The sequence below is a fragment of the Coregonus clupeaformis genome, chromosome 5, assembly GCF_020615455.1.
Source record: "Coregonus clupeaformis isolate EN_2021a chromosome 5, ASM2061545v1, whole genome shotgun sequence".
Taxonomy (NCBI): Eukaryota; Metazoa; Chordata; class Actinopteri; order Salmoniformes; family Salmonidae; genus Coregonus; species Coregonus clupeaformis.
This window is the reverse complement of record NC_059196.1, coordinates 40,102,225-40,119,599: the sequence shown is the minus strand read 5'-3', so window position 1 is coordinate 40,119,599 and position 17,375 is coordinate 40,102,225. Positions and strand designations below refer to the sequence as shown.

At 48.0% G+C, this 17,375-nt stretch overlaps 1 protein-coding gene across 1 annotated transcript in view; it reads left to right on the top strand.

Moving 5' to 3' along the window:
- Positions 1-17,375, top strand: part of LOC121557890 (serine/threonine-protein kinase NLK) — a 93,532-nt gene that overhangs the window by 55,341 nt on the left and 20,816 nt on the right. The window contains exons 4-7 of the mRNA XM_041871353.2: positions 105-211; positions 390-475; positions 7,072-7,281; positions 7,941-8,042. Of these exons, the coding sequence (XP_041727287.1) occupies positions 105-211; positions 390-475; positions 7,072-7,281; positions 7,941-8,042 (505 nt within the window). The remainder of the gene's footprint in view (positions 1-104; positions 212-389; positions 476-7,071; positions 7,282-7,940; positions 8,043-17,375) is intronic.

Sequence of the window (17,375 nt, the reverse complement as noted above, 5' to 3'; positions counted from 1 at the left end):
TCTTCCATTTACCCCTCCCCTCCTCTCTCCACTACCTAGCTCTTCTCTGCAGAATATCTGTGTAGTCTTTGTGGTGTTGTTTTCCTTCACCACTCCTTGTCCAGCTATGTGGTGACAGAACTGATGCAGAGTGACCTCCATAAGATCATCGTGTCACCTCAGCCCCTCAGCTCAGACCACGTCAAAGTATTTCTCTATCAGATCCTCCGAGGTAAGACCTCTCCGGCACGCACACACACACTCAGATCACATTACAAACATTAAAACGTGATTTTCACACAAATATCAGTTTGAATCGTCATTGATAAAAAACGGGGTGGAACCTTCGCACAAGAAACTGTTTGAAAACCATTAAACTGAATCCTTCCTGGCATGTGTTTTGTCTGTAGGACTGAAGTACCTGCACTCAGCTGGCATCCTACATCGAGACATCAAACCTGGCAACCTCCTGGTCAACAGTAACTGTGTGCTTAAGGTTGGTATACTGTCCTCTACCATCTAACATATCCATCCTCCTGTGATGAAACATGTATTACTCTACTGAGATGTACAGTGTTATATTTATGAGGTCAAGTCGGGGTTGGAGTCTGCTCTGTGGAAGTACAGTATCTGAAATACACACACACACACTCCTGACTCCTGCCCTCACTGGCTGTCTGGCGCCATGAGTCTCTGCAGCCTGTGTTACCGGGGGTCTGACGCCCCAGTGGGATTTCTACAGTACATGATGCTGGGCTCCTGACATATAAATCTTAATCCTGGGGCCTGGTAATGGAGGCCCTGCCTGGGTTTATGCTACCCTTAGCTCTCCCTCCTCCCCCCACAGAAACTGGAGGGGTGTTAGTCCATGGGTAGGAGAGAGGGGAGAAAGAAAGGGAGGAGGGAGTGGGTGGAGGACAGAGTGATTCAATGTGTTCTATGGCTGACTCTGGAGAAATGATTGTCTCTAGCAGACATTTACTACATTTAGCTCCTAATTCTCAGTTCCCAAACAGGAAACCCTCCCCCACACATTCTGGGCTATTTTCAGACCAACCCATCCTGCCTGCCTCTGTGATGCTCCCTGCCTGCCTCTGTGATGCTCCCTGCCTGCCTCTGTGATGCTCCCTGTCTGCCTTTGTGATCAAATCAAATCAAATGTTATTGGTCACATACACATTTAGCAGATGTTATTGCGGGTGTAGCGAAATGCTTGTGTTCCTAGCTCCAACAGTGCAGTAGTATCTAACAATTCACAACGATACACAAATCTAAAAGTAAAATAATGGAATAAATAAATATATAAGGATTAGGACGAGCCATGTCGGAGTGGCATTGACTAAAATACAGTAGAATAGAATACAGTATATACATATGAGATGAGTAAAGCAGTATGTAAACATTATTAAAGTGACTAGTGTTCCACTATTAAAGTGGCCAGTGATTCCATGTCTATGTATATAGGGCAGCAGCCTCTAAGGTGCAGGGTTGAGTAGCCAGGTGGGAGCCGGCAAGTGATGGCTATTTAACAGTCTGATGGCCTTGAGATAGAAGCTGTTTTTCAGTCTCTCGGTCCCTGCTTTGATGCACCTGTACTGACCTTGCCTTTTGGATGATAGCAGGCCGTGGCTCGGGTGGTTGATATCCTTGATGACATAGGATGTCCTTCCTATGACATAGGGTGCTGTAGGTGTCCTGGAGTGCAGGCAGTATGCCCCCGGTGATGCATTGGGCAGACCGTACCACCCTCAGGAGAGCCCTGCGGTTGCGGGCGGTACAGTTGCCGTACCAGGTGGTGATACAGCCCGACAGGATGATCTCAATTGTGCATCTGTAAAGGTTTCTGAGGGTCTTAGGGGCCAAGCCGACTTTCTTCAGCCTCCTGAGGTTGAAGAGGCGCTGTTGCGCCTTCTTCACCACACTGTCTGTGTGGGTGGACCATTTCAGATCGTCAGTGATGTGTATGCCGAGGAACTTGAAGCTTACCACCTTCTCTACTACGGTCCCATCTATGTGGATAGGGGCATGCTCCCGCTGCTGTTTCCTGAAGTCCACGATCAGCTCCTTCGTTTTGTTGACGTTGAGGGAGAGGTTATTTTCCTGGCACCACTCCGCCAGGGCCTACTACTGTTGTACTTAATGATGAGCTTGGAGGGTACTATGGTGTTGAAGGCTGAGCTATAGTCAATGAACATCATTCTGACGTAGGTATTCCTTTTGTCCAGATGGGATAGGGCAGTGTGCAGTGTGATGGCGATTGCATCATCTGTGGATCTATTGGGGCGGTAAGTAAATTGAAGTGGGTCTAGGGTGTCAGGTAAGGTAGAGGTGATATGATCCTTAACTAGCCTCTCAAAGCACTTCATGATGACAGAAGTGAGTGCTACAGGGCGATAGTCATTTAGTTCAGTTATGTCACGCCCTGGCTCTGGGACTCTGTTATGTTGAGCCAGGGTGTGTAGTTTCTATGTGTTTGTGTTCTGTGTTTAAGTTCTAGTTCATGTGTATCTATGTTGGCCGGGGTGGTTCTCAATCAGAGGCAACGTGAATCAGCTGTTGCTTGTTGTCTCTGATTGGGAACCATACTTAGGCAGCCGTTTGGCAGTAGTGTATTGTGGGATCTTGTTCCGTGTTGGTTTGTGTAGGTAACCAAGGACTTCACGTTATCGTTTTGTTGTTTTGTTTCGTGTGGTGAAATAAATAAAGTATGTTCACTTATCGTGCTGCGCATTGGTCCACTTCCTTCAGCGATCGTGACAGAAGATCCCACCAATACAGGACCAAGCAGCGTGCCCAGGAGCAGACAGCCTGGACGTGGGAGCAGATATTGGACAGGCAGGGGTCCTGGACTTGGGAGGAAATCCAGGCCGGGATGGATCGCCGTCCGTGGGAGGAGACGGTGGAGGCGCGCCGGAGAGAGGAGCAGCGGCGCCAACCGGGCCGTCGTCGGACCGGCGAGAGGCACCTCCAATACATTTTTAGGGGGGGGCACATGGCATGGACGACGGGGCTGCTGGAGGCAGATAAGGGGCGAGTTCGTGGACGAGGAGAGAAGGCCACCGGGTTACGGGAGCCATTGGTGAGAAGAGGGAAGGAAAGTGTAGAGGCACGGCGAGAGGTACTGAGGTGTGTTGCCAGTCCGGTCCGGCCCGTTCCTGATCCCTGTGTAAGGCCAGTGGTGTGTGTTCCCAGTGCAGTCCGGCCTGTTCCTGTCCCTCGCACCAAGCCTGTGTTGCGCGTCGCCAGCCCGGCCCGGCCTGTTCCTGCTCCCCGCACCAAGCCAATGGTGCGCGTCGCCAGCCCGGCCCGGCCTGTTCCTGCTCCCCGCACCAAGCCAATGGTGCGCGTCGCCAGCCCGGTCCGGCCCATTCCTGCTCCCCGCACCAAGCATGTGGTGCGCATCGTCAGCCCGGTCCGGCCCGTTCCAGCTCCCCGCACCAAGCCAGGGGTGCGCGTCGTCAGTCTGGTCCGGCCCGTTCCTGCTCCCCGCACCAAGCCTGTGGTGCGCTTCGTCAGCCCGGTTCGGCCCGTCCCTGCTCCCCGCACCAAGCCTGTGGTGCGCGTCGTCAGCCCGGTCCGGCCCGTTCCTGCTCCCCGCACTAAGCCTGTGGTGCGCGTCGTCAGTCTGGCACAGCCCGTGCCTGGGTCACCGGTCAGCTGCTCCACATCGGAGCCTAAGCAATCCGCTCCACCGATGTCCAGTCCAGCTCCAGCCTGCGGGGCCAGACCGGACCAGGGGCGCTACGGGGGGATTGTTGGAGGGTGGTGGTCAAGCCCGGAGCCGGAACCGCCTCCGAGGAGGAATGCCCACCCGGCCCTCCCCTGTTCGGTTTATGTTTGGCGCGGTCGCATTCCGCGCCTTTGGGGGGTACTGTCACGCCCTGGCTCTGGGACTCTGTTATGTTGAGCCAGGGTGTGTACTTTCTATGTGTTTGTGTTCTGTGTTTAAGTTCTAGTTCATGTTATCTATGTTGGCCGGGTGGTTCCTCAATCAGAGGCAACGTGAATCAGCTGTTGCTTGTTGTCTCTGATTGGGAACCATACTTAGGCAGCCGTTTGGCAGTAGTGTATTGTGGGATCTTGTTCCGTGTTGGTTTGTGTAGGTAACCAAGGACTTCACGTTATCGTTTTGTTGTTTTGTTTCGTGTGGTGAAAGTATGTTCACTTATCGCGCTGCGCATTGGTCCACTTCCTTCAGCGATCGTGACAAGTTACCTTTGCTTTCTTGGGTACAGGAACAATGGTGGACATCTTGAAGCAAGTGGGGACAGCAGACTGGGATAGGGAGAGATTGAATATGTCCGTAAACACTCCAGCCAGCTGGTCTGCACATGCTCTGAGGACGCGGCTAGGGATGCCGTCTGGGCCGGCAGCCTTGCGAGGGTTAACACGCTTAAATGACTGACTCACGTCGGCCACGGAGAAGGAGAGCCCACAGTCCTTGGGAGCGGGCCGCGTCGGTGGCACTGTGTTATTCTCAAAACGGGCGAAGAAGGTGTTTAGCTTGTCTGGGAGCAAGACACCGGTGTCCGCAACGTGGGTGGTTTTCCCTTTGTAATCCATGATTGTCTGTAGAACCTGCCACATACAGGGAGGGAAAAAAGTATTTGATCCCCTGCTGATTTTGTACGTTTGCCCACTGACAAAGAAATGATCAGTCTATAATTTTAATGGTAGGTTTATTTGAACAGTGAGAGACAGAATAACAACAAAAAAATCCAGAAAAACGCATTTCAAAAATGTTATAAATTGATTTGCATTTTAATGAGGGAAATAAGTATTTGACCCCCTCTCAATCAGAAAGATTTCTGGCTCCCAGGTGACTTTTATTCAGGTAACGAGCTGAGATTAGGAGCACACTCTTAAAGGGAGTGCTCCTAATCTCAGTTTGATACCTGTATAAAATACACCTGTCCACAGAAGCAATCAATCAATCAGATTCCAAACTCTCCACCATGGCCAAGACCAAAGAGCTCTCCAAGGATGTCAGGGACAAGATTGTAGACCTACACAAGGCTGGAATGGGCTACAAGACCATCGCCAAGCAGCTTGGTGAGAAGGTGACAACAGTTGGTGCAATTATTCGCAAATGGAAGAAATACAAAAGAACTGTCAATCTCCCTCGGCCTGGGGCTCCATGCAAGATCTCACCTCGTGGAGTTGCAATGATCATGAGAACGGTGAGGAATCAGCCGAGAACTACACGGGAGGATCTTGTCAATGATCTCAAGGCAGCTGGGACCATAGTCACCAAGAAAACAATTGGTAACACACTACGCCGTGAAGTACTGAAATCCTGCAGTGCCCGCAAGGTCCCCCTGCTCAAGAAAGCACATATACAGGGCCGTCTGAAGTTTGCCAATTAACATCTGAATGATTCAGAGGAGAACTGGGTGAAAGTGTTGTGGTCAGATGAGACCAAAATCGAGCTCTTTGGCATCAACTCAACTCACCGTGTTTGGAGGAGGAGGAGGAATGCTGCCTATGACCCCAAGAACACCATCCTCACCGTCAAACATGGAGGTGGAAACACTATGCTTTGGGGGTGTTTTTCTGCTAAGGGGACAGGACAACTTCACCGCATCAAAGGGACGATGGACGGGGCCATGTACCGTCAAATCTTGGGTGAGAACCTCCTTCCCTCAGCCAGGGCATTGAAAATGGGTCGTGGATGGGTATTCCAGCATGACAATGACCCAAAACACACGGCCAAGGCAACAAAGGAGTGGCTCAAGAACAGGCACATTAAGGTCCTGGAGGGGCCTAGCCAGTCTCCAGACCTTAATCCCATAGAAAATCTGTGGAGGGAGCTGAAGGTTCGAGTTGCCAAATGTCAGCCTCGAAACCTTAATGACTTGGAGAAGATCTGCAAAGAGGAGTGGAACAAAATCCCTCCTGAGATGTGTGCAAACCTGGTGGCCAACTACAGGAAACGTCTGACCTCTGTGATTGCCAACAAGGGTTTTGCCACCAAGTACTAAGTCATGTTTTGCAGAGGGGTCAAATACTTATTTCCCTCATTAAAATGCAAATCAATTCATGATATTTTTGACATGCGTTTTTCTGGATGTTTTTGTTGTTATTCTGTCTCTCACTGTTCAAATAAACCTACCATTAAAATTATAGACTGATCATGTCTTTGTCATTGGGCAAACATACAAAATCAGCAGGGGATCAAATACTTTTTTCCCTCACTGTACTTCTGGTGTCTGAGCCGTTGAATTGCGACTCCACTTTGTCTCTGTACTGACGTTTTGCCTGTGCTGTCTGCCCATGATATCGCTGTGTTCCTTCTCTTCCAAGTCTGACATTATTTTAGAGCGAGGCACTCCTCATTTAATTTCTGATGATGAACATAATGATAATGATGAACATCCCCTTCCAAAAATCTCCTCCCTCAGCAGCATCAGCTACTCAAGCAGTTCGATTCAGTTGTGTACAAGCTGATGGGGAGTAATCGTCTGCAGTAATGTGACAAGGCCCGTAGCGGTGCAACACTATGTGGCTCCTCAATCCTTCACTTCCTGTCATTTTGTCCAGAATTTATATTTAGCTAACATAGCAAAGAGAAGAAATTGAAAAAATTGTCTGTTATTTAGCACATAGCTGTGCTGTCCTAACCTTTCTTTGGACTGGGTGAGGGTGGGAGGGGAGACCGAGGTGGAAGTGTGTCCCTGTAGGGACACCGTAGAAGAGGTTGATGATCAACTTCAGTCAGTGTTTTCATTGGAAAATGTAATTAGTGACGCACCATGCATTTCTGAAATAGCTGCTCATCCCTTGAAGACCTTGGGGAAGTGAGATATGAGGCAACAAAGATTTTTGGAGCAGCTCGTTAGTCCGTTTATGAACGATCCAAGTATTCCATTATTTTCTGTCTTTAGACGTATCAGACAATGTTCTCATTCAGTTATATAACAATTGACTCCGACCAGTCACAGTAAGCTACCAAATAATACATAGTGTATCTTGCAAGAAGCTGCATGCATCTAAACCTTGGGTTAGGTTGGGTTTGGAGGACTAAGCTATTTGTGTATTGGTATTGATGGATGTATTAATGTGAACATGTTCTCCCCCTTCATCCCTCTCCAGATCTGTGACTTTGGGCTGGCACGGGTGGAGGAGCTGGACGAGTCTCGTCACATGACTCAGGAGGTGGTGACCCAGTATTACCGCGCACCAGAGATCCTCATGGGCAGCCACCATTACTCCAACGCCATCGACATCTGGTCTGTAGGATGCATCTTCGCCGAGCTACTGGGCCGACGCATCCTGTTCCAGGCCCAAAGCCCCATCCAGCAGGTAACCAATACTGTAAACACTGAGAACATGTAGATCTGACATGGAATACTTGCTGATCTAATATTCAGTGCACAGCATTTTCTGGCTTATTTTATAAGAAAACAATTGTATGGGCTATCCTTGGTTGTGTTTGTTAGTCTGTAGGCTTCAATGAGGTGTGTTTTTTCAGCTTGGTCAGAGCTTTCAGAGATAAAGTCTGTATTTGAAAACAGGACAGAGCTTCCTTGACCCCTTAGTATCCATGTCTCTCCAGACCTTGGGCTGCGGTCCTGTCTCCTTTACCTCTCTTTCAGAGATGACATGTTGAGTTAGCTGGGGAGGGAGGAATGCAGTCTTATGTCTCAGTACACACCACTCCTTTTCACTTCTGATATGGACACAAATAGCTCATGTCTAAAACGACGTGTTCACAGATACTGTATGCTCACAATGGACTGCAAAATTGCATTCTGGAGCAATAAGTCAATACACAGTATAGCCCCCTGGAGTCCTTAACTTGGCCTGCCTCTCTCAACTCCCTCGCCTTTACTGCATATGTGCCATAGCGTGTGTGTGAGTGTGTGTGTGTGCGGGTATCTGTGTGATCGTTCGTGCATGCGTGTCTCAAGTATAGTAACATATGCTGCATGATGTTCTTCTGTGTGTGTTCTGTGATGTAGCTGGATCTGATCACGGACCTGCTGGGGACTCCCTCTCTGGAGGCCATGAGGACAGCGTGTGAGGGGGCCAGGGCCCACATCCTCAGAGGACCACACAAACAGGTAGGGACATGGATGAGCAGTGTGTGTACTCTGGAGCAGGACAGCGCATGAGTCTCCTGAGCAAGGTTTTCATAAGTCCTACAAATCAATTATGCATTCGGTAATCATGGCTGGATGGGAATATTTCTCTGTGGACAGAATGAGTTTGGTCAGGGGTCCATGTGTAAGATTTGCTTCCACACATGGTTACAGGAGTCAGACACATCAGTGATGAGTGGTCCTCTTGGACAGCAAGATGGTGTTTTAGTGTTGTTGACTTTTGAGGCATTGAGCCAGAAGGGATCCTATTTCCTGCCACCAGTGCAGTCCCAGGATACATTGTGCGATCGTGGGGGTGAGGTGGGAGACAGGGGGGCTTGAGGGTGGTCTGAAAAAATGTATGATGCTCGCAGAAATGCAGTAGTAGGAAATACACATCTGGGGGTAATCTTATTCATTGAATCAGATGGCTCATTCATCACAAAACCGACTGATATTGCCAACTACTTTAATTATTTTTTCATTGGCAAGATTATCAAACTTAGGCATGACGTGCTAGCAACAAACTCTGACACTACACATCCAAGTTTATCTGACCAAATTATGAAAGACAAGTATTGTAATTTTGAATTCCGTAAAGTGAGTGTGGAAGAGGTGAAAAAAGTATTGTTTTCTATCAACAATGACAAGCCACCGGGGTCTGACAACTTGGATGGAAAATTACTGAGGATAATAGCGGACGATATTGGCACTCCTATTTGCCATATTTTCAATTTAAGCCTACTAGAAAGTGTGTGTCCCCAGGCCTGGAGGGAAGCAAAAGTCATTCCGTTACCTAAGAATAGTAAAGCCCCCTTTACTGGCTCAAATAGCCGACCAATCAGCCTGTTACCAACCCTTTGTAAACTTTTGGAAATAATTGTGTTTGACCAGATACAATGCTATTTTACAGTAAACAAATTGACAACAGACCTTCAGCACGCTTCTAGGGAAGGACATTCAACAAGCACAGCACTTACACAAATGACTGATGATTGTCTGAGAGAAATTGATGATAAAAGGATTGTGGGGGCTGTTTTGTTAGACTTCAGTGCGGATTTTGACATTATCAATCATAGTCTGCCGCTGTAAAAATGTATGTGTTATGACTCTATAGCCCTCCTATATTGTGGATAAACAGTTACCTGTCTAACAGAACACAGAGGGTGTTCTTTAATGGAAGCCTCTCCAAGAAAATCCAGGTAGAATCAGGAATTCCCCAGGGCAGCTGTCTAGGCCCATTACTTTTTTCAATCTTTACTAATGACATGCCACTGTCTTTGAGTAAGGCCAGTGTGTCTATGTATGCGGATGACTCAACACTATACACGTCAGCTACTACAGCGACTGAAATGACTGCAACACTTAACAAAGAGCTGCAGTTAGTTTCAGAGTGTGTGGCAAGGAATAAGTTAGTCCTAAATATTTCAAAAACTAAAAGCATTGTATTTGGGACAAACCATTCACTAAACCCTAAACCTCAACTAAATCTTGTAATAAATAATGTGGAAATTGAGCAAGTTGAGGTGACTAAACTGCTTGAAGTAACCCTGGATTGTAAACTGTCATGGTCAAAACATATTGATACAACAGTAACTAAGATAGGGAGAAGTCTGTCCATAATAAAGGGCTGCTCTACCTTCTTAACAGCACTATTAACAAGGCAGGTCCTACAGGCCCTAGTTTTGTCGCACCTGGACTACTGTTCAGTCATGTGGTCAGGTGCCACAAAGAGGGACTTAGGAAAATTGCAATTGGCTCAGAACAGGGCAGCACGGCTGGCCCTTGGATGTACACAGAGAGCTAACATTAATAATATGCATGTCAATCTCGCCTGGCTCAAAGTGGAGGAGAGATTGACTTCACACTACTTGTATTTGTGAGAGGTATTGACATGTTGAATGTACCGAACTGTCTGTTTGAACTACTGGCGCACAGCTCGGCCACCCATGCATACCCCACAAGACATGCCACCAGAGGTCTCTTCACAGTCCCCAAGTCCAGAACAGACTATGGGAGGTGCACAGTACTACTACTACTACGTAACTGATGCAAGCAGTAAAATTAGATTTAAAAAACAGATACAAATACATCTTATGGAACAGCGGGGACTGTGAAGCAACACAAACATAGGCACAGACACATGCATACACACACACGATAACATACACACTATACACACACACACACTCATGGATTTTGTATTGTAGATACAGTGGGGGGAAAAAGTATTTAGTCAGCCACCAATTGTGCAAGTTCTCCCACTTAAAAAGACGAGAGAGGCCTGTAATTTTCATCATAGGTACACGTCAACTATGACAGACAAAATGATTTTAAAAAATCCAGAAAATCACATTGTAGGATTTTTTATGAATTTATTTGCAAATTATGGTGGATAATAAGTATTTGGTCAATAACAAAAGTTTCTCAATACTTTGTTATATACCCTTTGTTGGCAATGACACAGGTCAAACGTTTTCTGTAAGTCTTCACAAGGTTTTCACACACTGTTGCTGGTATATTGGCCCATTCCTCCATGCAGATCTCCTCTAGAGCAGTGATGTTTTGGGGCTGTCGCTGGGCAACACGGACTTTCAACTCCCTCCATATACTTTCTATGGGGTTGAGATCTGGAGACTGGCTAGGCCACTCCAGGACCTTGAAATGCTTCTTACGAAGCCACTCCTTCGTTGTCCGGGTGGTCTGTTTGGGATCATTGTCATGCTGAAAGACCCAGCCACGTTTCATCTTCAATGCCCTTGCTGATGGAAGGAGGTTTTCACTCAAAATCTCACGATACATGGCCCCATTCATTCTTTCCTTTACACGGATCAGTCGTCCTGGCCCCTTTGCAGAAAAACAGCCCCAAAGCATGATGTTTCCACCCCCATGCTTCACAGTAGGTATGGTGTTCTTTGGATACAACTCAGCATTCTTTGTCCTCCAAACACGACGAGTTGAGTTTTTACCAAAAAGTTATATTTTGGTTTCATCTGACCATATGACATTCTCCCAATCCTCTTCTGGATCATCCAAATGCACTCTAGCAAACTTCAGACGGGCCTGGACATGTACTGGCTTAAGCAGGGGGACACGTCTGGCACTGCAGGATTTGAGTCCCTGGCGGCGTAGTATGTTACTGATGGTAGGCTTTGTTACTTTGGTCCCAGCTCTCTGCAGGTCATTCACTAGGTCCCCCCGTGTGGTTCTGGGATTTTTGCTCACCGTTCTTGTGATCATTTTGACCCCGCGGGGTGAGATCTTGCGTGGAGCCCCAGATCGAGGGACATTATCAGTGGTCTTGTATGTCTTCCATTTCCTAATAATTGCTCCCACAGTTGATTTCTTCAAACCAAGCTGCTTACCTATTGCAGATTCAGTCTTCCCAGCCTGGTGCAGGTCTACAATTTTGTTTCTGGTGTCCTTTGACAGCTCTTTGGTCTTGGCCATAGTGGAGTTTGGAGTGTGACTGTTTGAGGTTGTGGACAGGTGTCTTTTATACTGATAACAAGTTCAAACAGGTGCCATTAATACAGGTAACGAGTGGAGGACAGGGGAGCCTCTTAAAGAAGAAGTTACAGGTCTGTGAGAGCCGGAAATCTTGCTTGTTTGTAGGTGACCAAATACTTATTTTCCACCATAATTTGCTAATTAAATTCATAAAAAATCCTACAATGTGATTTTCTGGATTTTTTTCCCTCAATTTGTCTGTCATAGTTGACGTGTACCTATGATGAAAATTACAGGCCTCTCTCATCTTTTTAAGTGGGAGAACTTGCACAATTGGTGGCTGACTAAATACTTTTTTTCCCCACTGTATGTGCTCGTGGTGGAGTAGGAGCCTGAGGGCACACAGTGTGTTGTGAAATCTGTGAATGTATTGTAATTTTAATTTTAATTTTTCATAAATGCCTTAATTTTGCTGGACCCCATAATAAATACAAATACAAATCTTACACCCACCCCCACCAACCATGCTGGTCCTCTACCTGCAGGATGGCTGTTCATCTTACATACCCCTCCCCTCCAACCATTAGCGCTGGGAATTGCCAGGGACCTCACGATACGATATTAGCACGATACTTTTGCGCCGATACGATATGTGTTGCGATTCTATATGTATTGCGATTCGATACTGTGTTGTTCATTGGCCAATTGCTGTTCATTAGCCAATTGCATCTATCTGTGGATGGGTATTCACAAGTTGACCACATTCAGTACATAAAATGTATTTAAAAGCCTTGATCTTTAGCTGTTCCTTCAGATGCAAGTTCAAAGGTTACAAGATGCAGCCAGAGGTCAACACACACTTGAAGGTTTTTTGGAGGGTTGGGGGAGCTGCTTATTCACGTGAGAGGACAGGGTCTTTGTGAAGATAAGAGAGGTGGGGAGAATGAAGCATCACAGAGAGCCCCTGCCCTCCTCTCATCCCCCTTTCTTTTCCCTCTGTGGAGGAGGGGAAGGACCTGCGAGAGGAGGATAAGAGGGATGAAGGCACAGGAGAGAGGAGAGGAGAGGAGAGGGAGAGAGGAGAGGGTGAGAAAATAAGGAGAGAGGAGAGGTTAACGAAGGAGCCCCAAAGCTTGGAAGAGGGGAGAAGGGGTTCCTTTTTACACAATGGGGGTCTGGGGCGTTGGAGCTTGGGAGGGAAGGAGGGAGAGAAGAGAGGAGTGAAACATGGAGGGAGGAGGAGGGCAGGCAGACCGAGTGCCGCTTGGAAGAGGGGAGAAGGTTTTCCGAGCTGCATCAGGGACCTCGTTACAGCTGCTTATTCTCACTGACGGAGAGAACGTCCACAGAGGAGTACACTCGGGCTGCTTCTCACTAACCTAATGTAGCTTCCTCTCCTCTCCCCTCCTCTCCTTCTCACTAACCTAATGTAGCTTCCTCTCCTCTCTTCTCCTCTCCTTCTCACTACTCTAATGGAGCTTCCCCCTCTCTTTTCCTTCTCACTACTCTAATGGAGCTCCCTCTCCTCTCGTGTCCTCGCTGCTTCTCACTACTCTAATGGAGCTTCCTCTCCTGTCCTTTCCTTCTCACTACTGTAATGGAGCTTCCTCTCCTCTCCTTTCCTTCTCACTACTCTAATGGAGCTTCCACTCCTCTCCTCTCCTTCTCACTACGCTAATGGAGCTTCCACTCCTCCTCTCCTTCTCACTACTCTAATGGAGCTTCCTGTCATCAACTGCTCTCTTTCGTCTGTACTGGTGTGAGAGAACAGGACAGGCAAGAGCAAATTCCAGGTAGTCATCCACCATATCACTTCACCCCTACTCTGTTTTCAGAGCAAGCTGTAGATGAGGGAGAGAGGAGACGGGAAGAGGACACCACTTTAGAGTCCTGTGATGCACCCTGACTCATCCAGGAAAAGACTGCAATAACTGAGTCCAGCCATATGAGATGTTTAGTGAACTTGAGTGAATGCGGCCCTTAGATTCTTTACTAATGATTGTTCTCGTATAGTCTAATAAAATATCCATGTTTTGTGGGGAAAATAGAACACACCAGGGTGCTGGTTCTCGCTGTGCTTTCTAAATAAATCTATGTGAGGATGGCTAGTGAAATGAAAGCCATTGGTCTCAACTGTAGCCAGCGTTAGGAAACTAGCCCCCACCTATCCTGCTATGGAGGCTTAGGCAGGTCAATACCCCGAGCCAAATGAGTTTAGAAATCAGATAAGGGCTTGAAAGCTGCTAAGCATCCCCTCTCTCCACACGCACGCACACACACACTGTGTATGCACCACTCCCTCTCTTTCGCTCTCTCACACGCACGCACACACACCCCAACCACTTTGCTCTACCCTCGAACCACGGCGAAGCTAAGTGCAGCCTTTTCTGCTGAAACAGGAAGCCTCACTGCCAATCTGCTGTCACCTGAGCTGTCTGTCTCGGTAGAGAAGTTACCAGAGGCTGCTACTCGCACGCTTCACTCTGAAGCACACACCCCTTAGCCTCAGCACACACACACACAATCCAAATAAACCCGCCTTCCCCTTCCTCCAAATCTTTGGACAGAACAGTCTGACGTGGCGTTGACACGCTGGTTGTTTTGGAACCCTCGTCTCTGCCAGTTTGTTCTAGTAATTACCTGCATGTTTATCAGCCCATCCTTCACCAGTATCACCTCCTCTTAGCTCCAAGAGGCTAGCTAGCTAGCGTTAGCAGCAATTTTGCATGAGTAAAAACATCCACTTGTCCACACCACCATAAATACCCCAGGTGCAACTCTTCCTTTCACAATACCCTGTTGTACCTGGCTCTGAGGCTGTGTCCTGGGAAGGCTTTGTTATTGTCTAGCAGAGTGATGTACAACTTGTTTGTCTTGCTCTGGGCTGGGGGATGGGGGTGGAGAGAGATGGACCATGTTGGAGGGAGGTGATGGGAGAGGCAGGCAGCTCGCCCCGGCTGGCCCTGGTGTAGGGCCTCCCTCCCTGGGCAGGGCTAGGTCAGACCTGATGTTCCCTTTTATTTTAATAATAATACTAATAATTACATAAATACATTATTTGTAAAGCACATTTCATACAATGTTTTGCAGCCCAAAGTGCATGTCGAGACAGAAACAGATATTTATAGCTTAGAAGAATGTCACATGTAGGGCTGTGGCATTCATGAAACATTGACAGCCGGTGATTGTCAAGCAAATAACTGCCGGTCTTATGGTACTTTACCGTTAATTAACATAAACACATTTAGCATCTTCTGGCTTCCACGCATAGCCTACAAGCCACTGATGCAGACCTTTGGAACATCTACATTTAAAAAAGTAGAATAAATCCATTTAATATAGCCTACAACATTACAATAAATCCATTATTGTAGACAGGTCTAAAGAAACATGATATGAAGAAAATGTATTCTATTTCAGAACAGAATAGCATACTCTGACATTATGTTAGGTCCTGATCTGGCTATGCCATATGGCTGTGGGATACACTAGTACATTTAGCAGAAAATATTTGCTTAGAATTCCGTGGTGTTATTTTATATTATTTTATAGTATGGAGAATACAATTGAACAAAGCTGAATAAAATAGAAAGAATATTTTCTCCAAACGATTTCCAAGGGAGTGCGCACATGCGGCTATTCTGTGTTTAGCGGTTAACAAAGAAACAGGTCCTCCTATATGCTTAATTTAGAGTTATTTATGCAACTTTAGTTGTGATACAAACGTTAGGCTATATGTTAACATTTTTTATACATTCTAAGGCTGCATGATGTGACTCTAATGATGGTTTGAAAAAAGTTGCATGAAAGGCATGAGCTCTGCTCTGTTTCTTGTACAGGCTGCACACACTTCATCAGTCTGTCATTCACAATTTAAGCACTTGATAATATTCTCACTAGGCCTTGAATTTCCCAGTGGCATCCCCCTTGTGTGGCCGTTGTGCCCTTGGGCTGAATATAAGAATTATAATTCCCTTCTCCCGGCTGCCAATCGTCATGCTCCGAAGCACCTCTCACTCACATGGCTCTCTCAGATATCTCAGTTCGGGTCCTTCTCACAGGCATCTCAGCTACAAGTGAAGACAGACACATCGGGGACCCAATGGCGCCTGTCCTTATCGAATTCCGAGGCGCATATTGAAGACGTTAGAAGAACTGTCCACATTTACTTTTCGTCAGCCAACAAAATGAGTAGGCCTAACGAACAGCAAAAGCACTAGCCTATGTCAATCTACTATCCCCCATAGTACAAAAGTTGACCTATTCTATTGGTCAACTTCTCCTTCTGTGCGAGAAATAACTTCCAAACTGTCACGCCCTGACCTATAGAACTCTTGTTTGTTGAGTCAGGGTGTGGAAATCTATGTTATATATTCTATGTTTAGGTTCTAGTTATTCTATTTCTATGTCTGGCCGGGTATGATTCCCAATCAGAGACAGCTGTCGCTCATTGTCTCTGATTGGGGATCATACTTAGGTAGCCCATTGCCTACTGTGTATTGTGGGATCTTGTTCCTGTTAGGCTTGTATGTGTATAGCCCTTTGGACTTCATGTTACGTTGTTTCTTGTTTTGTTGTATGTTTATTGAGGTAATAAACATGTACGCTTTTCACGCTGCACCTTGATCCGACCCGTTCCTCAACGATCGTGACAGAAGATCCCACCAAACGAGGACCAAGCAGCGTGGCCAGGAGCAGACATCCTGGACATGGGAGGAGATCCTGGATGGTAAGGGATCTTGGACATGGGAGGAGATCCAGGCTGGGATGGATCACCGTCCTTGGGAACGGACAGAGGAAGCCCGGGTAGGAGAGAAGCAACGGCGACACCGACGGCACCGGCCGAGGAGGAAGCCCGAGAGGCAGCCCCAATAAAAAAAATTGGGGGGGCTAAAGGGGTGGTCGGGGATCGAGAGAGAAGAGCCCCGACCACTGCACACCGGTGGTGCGTGTCGCCAGCCCGGTGCGCCCCGTACCTGCTCCCCGCACCAGGCCAGTGGTGCGTGTTCCCAGTCCGTACGGCCCATACCTGCTCCTCACACCAAACCAGTGGTGCGTGTCGCCAGCCCAGTACACCCCGTACCTGCTCCCCGCACCAGGACAGTGGTGCGTGTCCCCAGTCCGGCCCGGCCCGTTCCACCGGTGCCTGGTCCAGCACCGGTCAGCTGCTCCACTCCGGAGCCAGAGCAGTCCGCTCCACCGGTGCCCAGTCCAGCTCCGGTCAGCGGCTCTAATCCGGAGTCAGAGCAGTCCGCTCCACCGGTGTCAAGTCCAGCTCCGGTCAGGGGCTCCACTCTGGAGCCAGAGCAATCCGCTCCACCGGTGCCTGATCCAGCTCCAGTCGGTTGCTCCACTCCGGAGCCAGAGCAGTCCGCTCCACCGGTGCCCAGTCCAGCTCCGGTCAGCTGCTCCATTCTGGAGCCAGAGTAGTCCGGTCCACTGGTGCCCAGTCCAGCTCCGGTCAGCGGCTCCATTCCGGAGCCAGAGCAGTCCGCTCCACCGGGATCCAGTTCAGCTCCGGTCAGCGGCTCTACTCCGGGTCCAGACATCAGCCCCTCTCCAGGTTCGGGGTCTACCACACCAGGGTCCAGACAGGGATCGGTGCATCGTGGGAAGACTGAGAGGGGAAGCTCCGCGTTGACCGCAGCAAGGGAGAAGACGTCACGCCCGGAGCCGGAGCCGCCACCGAAGCGGGAAGCCCACCTGAACCCTCCCCTGTCATGTCAGGTTTGTGCGGCCGGAGTCCGCACCTTTGGGGGGATACTGACACACCCTGACCTATAGAACTATTGTTTGTTGAGTCAGGGTGTGGAAATCTATGTTATATATTCTATGTTTAGGTTCTAGTTATTCTATGTCTGGCCG